General features: G+C 33.6%; 1 protein-coding gene across 11 annotated transcripts in view; it reads left to right on the top strand.

Annotated features, from left to right (window-relative positions):
• Positions 1–13041, top strand: part of CDIN1 (CDAN1 interacting nuclease 1) — a 186522-nt gene that overhangs the window by 96831 nt on the left and 76650 nt on the right. For 5 of the 11 annotated variants that reach the window (XM_050953976.1, XM_050953971.1, XM_050953981.1 and 2 more), the window contains one exon: positions 1612–1717. In XM_050953976.1, the coding sequence (XP_050809933.1) occupies positions 1612–1717 (106 nt within the window). The other 6 variants (XM_050953977.1, XM_050953978.1, XM_050953974.1 and 3 more) reach the window with 6 other exon arrangements.

Here is a 13041-nt window from a genome sequence, read left to right as displayed (position 1 = left end):
TCAAACAACTGGACCTCTCCACAGTATTTGATACATTCAACCATGATAGTCTGCTGTCCCACCACAGAGACTTGGCAGGATTACAATGAGATGGCTTGCTTACATGCTCTCAGGCCACACTCATAAAGTTGCAGTGAACACCTATTCCTTCACTTCCGAAGCACTCATCTGTGCAGTTTCATGGATCTGTCGTCTCACCAGTCTTGTTGAACCTATTAAGAAGATTGTGAAACAGCACTGACTAAAAATCTAGCAAAAAAATCATGATACTTAGCTATTAATCTCTTTCGTATCAAACACAAACATCACCATCTCCCACCTATCCAGCATCCTGGCTGTGATGAACCAGATGAAGAGCAACTGGCTGTAGTTAAAACATTGGAAGGCTAAAGGAGATGTTGGTTGGGAAAGGCAAGTACTTTGGAAAATTTGCTATTTTAGTTTTGTTAGTCTGTCTGTATGCCTCACTGCCTCTACGTGTCCTAATAGCTGTATAATGCACATTTTTTACTCCCTATCTATGGCTGGAAGGAAGACAACTAACTCCCCCTCTTACCAGACTTTGAGATGGCCATGGAAATGCATATATACTTGATAACTGTGATTCTCTACTTAGATATAAAAAGGCAAACTTTTTAAAATGCTACAATTGATGTAGAATACAAGAGCCTGTCTGGCTTTGCAGCACAAACTTCTGAGAGCACATCATCCAAAGTCAAACTTAATGTTTTGTTCCAAGCTAGACACTACAGTTGTAGGTGCTGTAGAAAACTCTACAAAAGAAAGGTCTTCAAAGCTCTTCATGGCATTGTCCCAAGTTACTTGGAGGGAGACCGGCTCATCTTATATTGGCATAACTTCCCACTGGAAAAATTGGTCAACCTCAGGAGTGAAACCTTGTTTGTGCAGGAGATGGGCCTCTCATGATGACTGGCCCACGGTTTGGAAGTTTTCTCCTGGAAGACACCATGAACCGCAGTGTCTTCAGAGAAAAATGGAAAAGTTACTACTTTGACATATCCTTCCTACATTAATAGCACAGAACATATCCCCACAAGGGTGACGCCAAAGAGAAAAGGGAGAAAATATGTATGTATATACAGTTCCTAATTTTCAGCATTGTGGAGCGAGTTTCTGTTGCTTGTCTGCTTCCTCTCCTACCTCAACATACAGTGCTGAAAAGTTTCTGCTGCAATAGCTCACCTACGTTCCTCTGCATTCGCCAGGTGTTTCCAGACCCTTTCCTGACACCTAAGAGGGAGAGTAAGGGGGAAATGGGTATAGCTGTACCTCTGTCCTCAGTATTCTGGCTCCTTTTTCATTGAACAACTGTTTCTACTGGCTTAAGTGCATTCAAAGGAATTTTGGAGCACACAGTAATTAAAGTTAAATTGAGAGAATTGTAGGTAAACACTACTGTTTGGTTCTTAGATTTTTGTTTCAAAAAATATTCATTGCAAATGTTTGAAAGATGGTTTACAAGGATACAACTGTGCCTCAAGTGTAAGTCATATGGTAGCAAGAAGACTAAAGAAGAACTTTACAAATCTTTTGTGGTCAGATTTTCAGAGCTTGCATTCATTTTATATCAGTAATGCTTTGTCCCCCTAGCTGTTGAAGGACATATAATTCACTGGATTGAAAGCAAAGCTTCATTTGGTGATGAATGTAGCCACCAGGCCTATCTGCATGACCAATTCTGGAGCTACTGGAATAGGTAGGTTTCCATTATTTTTCTTCATAGATGAAGAGTACTAAATTAAAAGCTCATAAGAATTTCTGTAGCTGGAAAAAATGGTGGTAGCTTTTATTTATGTGTGTTTTTCATTAAACCATGTGAGTCGAATGTATACTGGGAGTCTAACGTATTGCTGTTTAGAATCAAAGTTCCTGAATCAAGGTAAAATGCATAAATATCTGTTTCAAATTCTCATAATGATTGTCATTTAAAATCATTTGTCTGTCTTAGAGATATAATTACCATAGTAGACATTATAGTCAGCTGTTTTGCAAGAGGAACGAAGCATCTCAATTCAGTTACTCAAAGATAAAGAGGGAAATTTTATTGATACTATTTGTGAAGACTTTCAATAGTTGTAAGACAGCCAAGACATCAGATTACAGTGTACCCAGTTCCATCTAGATTGTATAAAAAGCAGGCTCTCCAAATCAGGAATTAGATTATCCAGTGACTGCTGTTTATGGCCATTTTTTCCTTTGTATTCATAAGGAAGTGCATAACACTCTTAGTAGGAAAAGAAGATGGAATAAATAGCTGCATGAGTGTTAGAGAAAAACAATTACTTTATGCTTCACAAAATTTGTAGATGGAGGGGACAATATGTTGTTAGGATAAAAAGATATTTTCTCCTAAAGAATGTTTAGTAAAAGTAGTACTTGGGTTTTCCTTCACTATTATCTTTACAACAGTCCTCATCATTAGCAGCCACAATGAGTTGAATTCGCCTTTTGCAATAAAACATACCATTGCAGAAAGGAAGTTGCAGTGATTATTTATTTTTGGGCTGTACATGGCATCTGGCCTATTTAGTTTTGGGGTGTAGCAAAACATGTCAGAATAATTTCTACCTTTTGAGTCTGATGTCACCTGTAGAAGCACCCCTTTACTTATACCAGTCAACCAACAGATAGTATTTTAGTTTTGTTTTGTATTTATTAACTAGATACCTGTTCATTTTGACATAATAAAAATAGTGAGAAGAACATTTCTAACTGTGTTGGAAGTGAAGTACATTTAAAGTTATGTTGCCAAAATTAGGATGATTGGACTTTAACAATAATACTGCTTTGTTTCATCTTGAAATTGTGCTAATAATGAAAATTACTGTAAATATATTTCATTGTGCTATACTTTCAGTTCATCTGAAGAAATCTAGAAGTCCCATTACCCAGTCTAGGGTTGATTATTCTGTGAACTAAGGATGTAATGCCATCTTGATTAAAGAAACTGGACAGACTCCATTGTTACTTTTGTGTAAGGACTGTAACAATCAGTTATAGCCACATTAGTAGACACTACTGCAGTATACTAACAAGTACATAGATATCAACAAGAGACAGATTAAATAATAATTAGTAAGTGTACTGTGAATGATTTACTGCAAGTACATGTAAAGTCAAATATAACAATTTACTTTTTCCATCATTTGCAAGCCTGGATACTGCATCTCTAGACTCTGTAATACAATTTCTGGAGAGTCCCAGGAGAAAACTTGACACTGTTATTAGCTGAAGTAACTTTACTATATATGAAGAAGACACTAGCAAAATGTCGTCTTTGACACTGATATTAGAATGATAATTCCACATAATGAGAGAGAAGCATTTCTCCTTCTCTGTTTGAATATGAATAGCAAGTCTTCCCTCCAATGAATTCTTTTTCCCCCTTAATTGTAATCTAAATGTCTCTAGTCCTGTGCTCATATGTAAAGAGAATATGACTAAATAAGAACAAATTTCCTGTAAGTATTCTAAAGTAATATCTACACTTTTGAAATGTAAATTGACATTCATTTCTAATTAATACATTAAGCCTTATATTAAAACACCTGTTTACATCTCAAATCATAATGGTAAAATGAAAATAATCTTAGAAGCCCTTGTGGCGGGTTTGGTCACAGAGACTCGCCTCGAGACAGTCACTTGATGAGCTGGGATACCGAGAGCAACCTTCCTGCCGGAACAGGCGCCCCTCCACTCCTGTCTCGCTGAGTTAGACACTCCAGTCAGTTCCAGCACAGACCCAGAGGTTAGACCATATCTCTCTGCAGTTCACTGAAACTAAGGTTCACTTAGCCTAGGGACTTCTCAGTTAACAGGGACTTTCCCAGCGCCCAGTGTTCAGCCTTTCTGGGAGCCTGAACCCCAAGTAAATCCGTTTTACTCTGTATAAAGCTTATACAGGGTAAATTAATAAAATGTCCGTCCTCTATAACACTGATAGAGAGAGATGCATAGCTGTTTTCTCCCCCAGGTATTAATCACTTACTCTGGGTTTATTAATAAACAAAAGTGATTTTATTAAGTATAAAAGTAGGATTTATTCTCCTAACTCCAGATTTAGAAATAATACATGCAAACAAATAGGATGAACACACTTAGTAGATTACAAGCTTTCTAATGACACCATACAAAGGGTATTTAGTGTAAAGCATATTCCAGTTATGTCATATTCATAAGCATATTTCCATAAAGCATATGGAGTGCAACGTCACACCGATGGAACCAAAAAGTGTGTGTGGCTGATAAGAAAGTAGAAATGTATAGGATTCAGTACAGATCACATGCAATTTAGTATTTGTTTTTTGTTTCATGGATTAGAAATTGACTATCAGGATTTATCACACAAGAAAAAACTGGGAATTGGAACATCAGAATGATGATCTTTTTTTCTACTAAGCTGTTTGAAAGAGCTTGACATCTGTTCATCCAAATAATGTTTAAGTAATAATTTTATCGGTTTGGTTGAAGTAAAGGAAAATTATTTTGTGATATGTTGAAATCATGCATTTTTATAACAGCATCACTAGTCTCCAATAGTATGTGGGCTTAGAAAGTTGTACCAGTGAGTTGAAACTTAGTGGTTTGACAACCAGATTTAGAGGAAACCTTGGGAGTTGCATTTGTCAAGTAGCTAGGAAAACTGTTCATGCATACCCAGTATCCAGAGCTTCACTGGCAGCCCACACATAAAGAACTGAAAGGTCATTCTTCTTCCTGCAGTATGATGGTTTGTTGACATATTTTGACACACTGGTACAATGCTGAAAGTTTTTGACCTTACTGCAACACTGGGAGACTTAGGGTCAGTTTAGCTATCTGATGCTTGTAGAATTTCACTCATGCTACAATTTTTTTTGTTTTTTTTGTTGGTTTGTTGTTGTTGGATTTTTTTTGTTTTGGTTTTTTTGGACTCCTCTGTCAGAAGTAGTAAACTAGTTTTAGAAAATGTGCATGAATGGTCTTAGAGTTTTATAATCACTTTTTATTATTCAACCAAATTATCCTTGTCTAAACAGAAAATAATGTGCATTCAACAATTTACGACTCAACATTCTTTTTATGAAAACTAAATTAATTACTCTTATAAAGTCTGTTGTCTGCTAATTTTAATAGCAGGAAGTGAAGATAGTCTTATTAGTAGACCAAAAAAATGCATTTCTAAACTAAAAGGAGAGCCAGTTGTTTAAAATTGTCTGCTTACCAGAGCACCAGCTTTGTAAATAAATCAAGAATATCAGTATCTGTCCTTTTGATCATACAAAACAATCAATATATGTATACAAACATACATGTGCATTTTATAAAAAGGAAGATTCCACATGTACCTTATTTTCAACAATTTTGTACATAAATCCTTGTTGTGGCCATATTGTTTAATGAAATTTACAAAAATATCAACACATATTCTGACTAATAATGTAGTTTGTGCAAAGAATTTGTTCAAGCAACCCAAAATAATTTGTTTCAGTGTTTGGGCAATAGTCTTATCCTTAACAAGGTGATTTAGAGAGTTGAACATGTGGTTTCAGTGAGAAATATCTACATCTTGTGTTGACAACTTCTACAGTTATTAATTTCCAGGATCATTTTAGATTGTTTCACTCTGTATCAAAAGTCACTTGTGCATTGCCAAAGCAAAGAGGGAACAAATCCACATAAAATTTAGATTAAAATTTAAATTTGAATGATAAATGTCAATTAAACATGAATTACAATATATTTTTCCATATAAAATGTTTTATACATCTCAAATTAGGATATTCATTATAAATGGATTAGAACCTATCCTTTGACTGCTGGATTATTGCTTTCTCAGCTTTTACAGTAGTATACAGGGCACTATATATCTTTGTTTGAATTATTTTTCTTTATATTTTTCTCCACCCTTTCAGATATTGTTATGTCACTGGAGACTATCACGTAGTACAGATAGAGCGCTTTCAGCTTCCACATACATTACTGCAAGGCTTCAACTCCAATTTCCCTGGTATTTCTCATTCAGATTAGACAAGCATCTAAGTTTGTGTACAATATGAGCTGACAGCATAGATCCTGCTATGTTTGCCAAAGGCCTGGTCACAGACACTCCACTATGTCAAAGAATGTCAGTCCTCACAGACCTTACCTTTCAGAACTCCTTGTAATTTTTAATTGACATTTACATCTGACATTTTCAATGTATTTCTTATTGTTGAGTCTTTATCTACCTAGGAATATCTTTAAAAAACTTCTGTAAACTATTACATCATATATTTTAATTTAATAAGGCCAGGTTGGTTATTCTTAAGTTTCAGTAAGCAAATTTACCTCCCCCTCCTTCACGTAATTCAGTAAATGTTCTTCTAATCCATTTGAAGTGACAATTGGGCAGGGTATTGAGGGTGTGAAAGGAGTGTTAACTTGTAGTATAAATGTACAAAACACAATTGTGTTTATTGTTGGCCACCCTCTGTGTGCAATAAAGATACCATAATCTTCTGAAAAATTATGTATATACTACTACACACACATACATAAACAGCAGAGCACTTTAAATAAAACAAAGCTTAGAATATGTAGTGTATTTGCATATTGTATAATGTGGTGTATTTTCTCAAAAACTGAAACTTTTTCATTTTAGTTTCAAAGATGAAAAACTTAATATTAATATAAGTATAATTATCCATCTACTAGAACTTAGAATAAGGAAGTACAGTTGATAATAAATGTCAAGCACAGAACTAACTAACAGAAGCATTTTGTCACAAATAATGCTGCTTTTCCTCTAATTAGTTAATTTACATTTTACAAATTAAGGACAAAATTCAGACAGAAAATAATCTAGTAGTATATCATAGCTTTACTGACCTGTATTTGTATCTGCCAAATTTAAGTTAATTAGAAATGTAGATGCTGTTTGTTTTATCTGTCAAAAAGCTCATCTTACCAAAAAAAAAAAAAACTAGACACACTTTTCTCCCCAACATTTATCATCTAAATAATAGTCTTGCCAAGATGGCAGCCTCATAATAAACTCTTTTCAGTGGAGTGATGGGTAATGAAGCTTGCTTGTGAAGGCAGCGAAAAATGTTGTCTAGCCAAATGTGTGCATATGATGGCTAGAGAATCAGTGGACTTTCTCAGTCATCAATCTTTTTAGTAGCCTCTTATACATCTGAATATTTTGATAGATGATCTAATAATTGAGTTATCTATCTTTCTAACTATCAGAGTTGCATAAAAATTATTCTCACATGCTACTGAATATTAAATATATTAGGCTTTCAATAATTTTTTCAAAAAAGGGCCAAAAGGTGGAAGAATTTTCTTATAAAAACACCTTTATCTATTAATATTAAATTACTATATCTGGAGTATAAAACTACTTGTATTAATATACAAAAAAAAAAGTAAATAAAGTCAAAAGCCAGTTAGAGACAGAACTCTCTCACAGTAAGTAAAGCACGTGAAAACAAGAGGCTGAGTGGATTTGAGAAATTTAAGTGCAGCTTGAGATGTAAAATGAAGTTTGTTTGTTGGTCTGTGCCGGGCAAAAGGACAGTAGTCTTGTTTAATGTTGCACAAATTCCCTGTGCCTTGGAGATCTTTACTTAGGAGCATATAAATGTAGTGTCAATATGGACTTCAAATTACCTTTCAGTCTTTTTGAGAGTGGTTCTTCCAGGTTAAAGATGAGGAAACTGAGATTATGTATAGAAGATGGCTGCATTATGGTGTACCCTGGGAGGTAATGTGGATTGTGGGGACTTCTTGTTTCTTAAACACAAGAAACTGCCTTCACAGAGCTACAGTTATCTATTTTAGGTTGGAGAAGGCAGTTGAAATTTTTGCATTAAGCACATCAACATCTCTATAACAAGTAATTCGTTTTAAGGTGCCAAGACAAGATTTATTTTATTTTATTTTTTTTAAAAGTTCCTTTAAAAGTTAGGGAAAATAGAATTAGATCTTTGAAACATGTTATGATGTGGAAATTGGTCTTTAATGGGTCAGCTGAAGATCATAATTTTAATAATAGCAAAAATGTTAATACTCTCATCACAGCAAAGAAGATCTCTTTTGTTGTATTAGTTTTATGCAAATATCAGCAGTGTGGTTTATGTTGAAGGGCACTCAGATGAGCAATTTAGGCCTTAATTTTCAAAAGTTTATAAGATGGACCTTCTTTAAATAGTTCCTTCATAATTGCTTTACTGTACTGAATATTAGGGACCCAATATATAATTGGGTATATTAGGTTGCTGGCAGAGATCATATCAATCATACCACATCAGAATTTAAGTATTGTGTTTATTGTAAATCTCATAAACAAAGCTGTGATTACAGTACTGCATAGCCTGTGTGAACAGATTTGATTATGCATAAAACCTGCCGTGCAGTGACTTTTTCCTTTTATCATTCCAATTCTGAGTTTAAAATCTATGGCACTTTTCATCTAAGTTTCTCAGAACACCACACTGGCAAGATACAGTGGACATACGTTTCCATGCAATAGGAGATACCTGATTAGTTTTCTAACTCTGCCTTAGGTTTTTCTATTGAACCTGTAACTATCGTATCTAAATACTTCCTGTTCTTAGGCAAGTCCCTGAGATGCTTGCCACTGAAGGTAGGAAACTATGTACAAGATTCAGCAAGATATTTAAGCATGTTCCTAACTTTAAGCACTTGGGTATTAACATCATCGTTTAACATTTATATTGTGATAGAATCTGTATGCCACCCAGGTGGGATCCTGTTGGGCTAGACACTGTACAAACATATGTAGTACATAACAGTCCTTTCATTGATTTCAGTGCAATTACTCATATAGTTAGTTAGAGATGTACTTACATGCCTTGCTGAATCAGGGTCTATATCTCAGAGAGAATGAGGGGATGGGGATATAGGTTAATACATTTTATATAGGAATAAAATGGCGCACAGAAGTTTAAATGACTTGCTGAGTATCACTAGACGTTGCAAGAGCTGGGAACTGAGCCCTGAATTCTCACTCCCAGTCCCCTTCTCTGACCATCATACCATTTTCAAAAGTTGTATTTGTGCTCAAGTACACATTTATATTTACGCTATGTAACCATAGAGAAATGTAAAATTTAGCGCACACACTACGCAAGTGTCACTAAAACCCAGAAATATGTCAATAAAAACAAATTATAATAAGTTAGAATTATTTACATTATTATGAGTGGAACTTGTGTAACTACATAAGAGACTAAAATTGTTTATCCATAATAAAAATATTTGAATTATTCAGAGCTTCTGTTTTTTCTGGACTACCTCTGGTTTCTTTTGACTTTATGTAAAATAATTATTTTAATTATTGCTTATTTATGAGCATAGAAATTTCTAAACATATATATACATAGATACACATACATACCCACATTGTACACACACAGTGTATTTATAAACATTTTTAGATTGTAAGTAGTTCTTTTGGACTAGTCTTTTCCTCTTTTAATCAGGAGTAGCAAACATCTGTGTTTTTTGGTTTGTCTTTGATTAGCATGGCCTCATCCATTACTGGTCTTTGGTATGAACACGAAGAAGTCATGTCCTTTTGTTTTAAATGATAAATATGACTTTGTCATGAATATTCATATGCATTCCAGGATTTACATCTGAATTGTCAAAAAGTAACTGCATAGCTTCTGTGATGTGTGAAATAAAGTTTTTAATTTGTCATGGATAGACCTTAGACACTGACGTTACAAGGCTGTGTTAGCTATAATGCTGAAGAAAAGTTGTCCTTCGCCCACTGTTTTTCTAAGATTTGTCGTTTGTCAACAAGAGGCAATCTGCCGCGGGAGGGTCTCTGCAGATATTCCTATTTGCGTGGTCTGAGCCTGTCTCTTCAGGTTTCATTGTTTAGGTCTGATGTCTAGTTAGTTCTTATCAAAACTAATACCATCTGAAGTACCAGGCTTCCAGTGGTCACACAACCAACATCAAGATTTCTTCAGTCTGACTATTATTATTAAAGACAGTATCTCTTTAAACTTGAGCTTTGTTTCAACGTCTCTTTCAATTAAATCTTGTAAATGTATTTGCTTGAAGGTTTCAGTGTGTGTGTGTGTGTGTGTGTGTGTGTGTGTGTGTAATATCTGAATTATATAAAGTACTACACATTTGTAATTATAAATTATAAAAATACATGTTCTGAGCCTGACGATTTAAGGCATTTAATTCCCTTTTAGTTTAGTTCAGAAGAAGTTTAGTAAAAGTTCCCATGGAAAAGGCTGTGCATTCCCATAATAACTGGGTCCATGATAAAAATTAGCTTATAGCCCTAGAGTTTATGATTGTAGTCTTGTTTGATTTCTTTATGTTGTGGCTTTTCAAATAGCTATCAGAGTTCATCAATTTAATTTAAAATTTCTAATTAGAATTTAAAACCAGGATAAGTAAAAGAAACTTATTATTCCAACTTCCAGTTATTAAGTTATATGGATTTTACCTCTTATGCATATAATTTTTAAATTGCAGGCTGTTTCCTAAGTTTGCTGAGCATTGCTGAGTGCAGCAGAAAGCATTCTTTCATTTATTTGCTTCAGAAGGAAAACTGTTTTGTACCCTTGAAATACTGCCCTGTACATTAATTGAGATTTTTGTCCTATAGTGAGTGAGAGTTTTTGAGACACTTACGATCTAACCCAACTTGAAGAAGGCAATGATGGCAGTGAGCTTCTGTCCAGAGTTAATCAGCTGCAGAATTTGTAAATTTCATATGTGTCAAAGTTGAAAATGCTAGCACTCTAATAGAAGCTTGAAAAGGTTAGATCTGATAAAAGCCGTCAGCAGTTAAATAAAGTGATTTATGGGACTGTAATGACTCAAAATGCCTCATTTATCACTCATCTATAGATAGGTTAAGGTTTCTGTGTCATACTTTAAAAACTTGACCACTTAGAATTGTCAAAATAGGTACATAATTGCCCATCATACATTTCAGTTCGAATTTCCTTCACTTGAATTTTGGTCATTTTATATCCGATTACTGTTGTACTTTTCATATTATTCCTTTTAAAGTCATTCATATTTCATATTTGTTTCAAACTGTATGATCACTGATCTGTTTGAACTTTTATTAGCTAAATCTGTTGATCTGAGTACTATCCAAATCTTGTTGATTTACATTTTCATTTGACTTAGCCTATTTTCTTTTCAGTTAACGTTTCATTTTCATTTGTCTTACAGTACTAATGTCCATCAGGAGTTTATGGATCTCTTATTCATTCTGTATACTTCCCCTTAAAACTATACCACAAGATTTTAATGAGACAGTTATTAATATGTTTACAGTTCCAGTAATTTGTTATTGTTTAGCTCCACACAAATTAAATTTAATCAGAAACTACCAGTCCTGTTAAATGATCCTAAAAACAAAATATAAAAATGTTAGCAGAAATAATAAATGTATTTTTTTCTTGACCAGATTCATTGAGAATAACTGCTAGCATTTTTCCTGTACACTTTAAAAAATGAAATTAAAGACAAAATATCAAATTCCAAATTTGTGGACTGTTTTTTCGTAAAGTGTTTACAGCTTTGTCATAATGATGGTGAGCAAATACAAACAGAGATAAGAATTTAGTAGAAAGCCATACAGAAGACTACATTTAGAAAGTGCAGTAGTTATTTGAAAGACAATGCTAATATTGTCAGTTGGATTCAGAAGGACATAATATAAAAATTAAATTGACACATATAAAAAAATTAAGAAAAAAGTTACTTATCTCTTTTAAGTATAAAATCAAGCAGAGATAAAAGGACATTCCAAACTGAATAACTTTTATTCATTTATTTTATAGAACAAAAAAATAAACTTACATTTTTGTCATCTTCAACAATTTATGACCCCAGTTGTACAGTATTCTGTTTGTTCAGCGATGACCTTCCAGGTTCGATTTAAAAAGAAGTCAGAAGCATTTGTCATGTCTGCTCGATCTTGTCCAGAGGTACCTATTATAATTGTAAAGGACTAATAAGGTTGTTCATAATACAACGTGCTGACAACTTTTTAAAAATTATTTTTCTTATTCTCATCTGTCTTAAGAAAAAACATAACTTAGTACAACGTATCTTTTAACATTTGATTGAGACAACAACATAAGGAACTTCTGCCACAGAAACTAGATTTACTTGTAAGGGATATGCTCTATGCTCAGCTAATCTCAGTTCATATAGAATATTTCCTAAAGCATTTCTGTATCTCAGATACACTTTATACTTCATATCTTGTATATAATTGCTATATAGAAATGCTTGGACTGTATACATGCTGAATTCCTTTTCATAATGTGAAAGAAACTTCTTAATAACATGTTTTTGTCAAAAAGGGTGCAGTACATTAATATAAGAATTCTTCTGTTTAGAAAAACTGCAATTTCAGAAATTTGTGTTTTATCTGTTATAACATTTTATAAAGCATATGTCTGTTGCTCTAAATGTATAATGGCAAATATTTATTATAATACATTTACCGGATTTGTTGTAATAACCATATGGTAATTCCTTCCATCCATGTTGTCCTCCTCACGCCTCTCCCTCCATTTTCTTTATAGTGCAAAAAAACCCTATTAAAAACAAAAATATTATTGACAAATGTGTGTTTGATATAAATGTTTACCTTCCTTGTAGGATAGCTAACAATGTGGTAGTAGTATTGTCAAACTACCATAGATCATTTAAATATCTTAAAACAACCAAACGAAATCTTTTCAGTCCATGCGTTCTGTAAATTCATTATGTGATTTCAAGAGGCTTTTCTTTATTCTGTTTTTTATATTTACCATTGAGACAAATTTATGTTGCATATATTTGTGGTTGCTAAACTCAAAATTGTCTCAGTTCATGATTTTTTACAGTGTGCTCTCTTAACTGCTATGAAGAAATGTATTTAAATGCCTTAATTACAGGGCAAGAAGAAGAGAAAGCACAAGTCTCTTAGCATATGATCTTTCAATTGTTCACTAAAGGATAAAGAGAGCATTCAAGCGTGGTTTAGATAACTGT

The sequence above is a fragment of the Gopherus flavomarginatus genome, chromosome 5 (assembly GCF_025201925.1).
Source record: "Gopherus flavomarginatus isolate rGopFla2 chromosome 5, rGopFla2.mat.asm, whole genome shotgun sequence".
NCBI classification, from domain to species: domain Eukaryota; kingdom Metazoa; phylum Chordata; order Testudines; family Testudinidae; genus Gopherus; species Gopherus flavomarginatus.
Note: the sequence above shows the minus strand (reverse complement) of the source record. Positions and strands in the feature narration are given on the sequence as shown.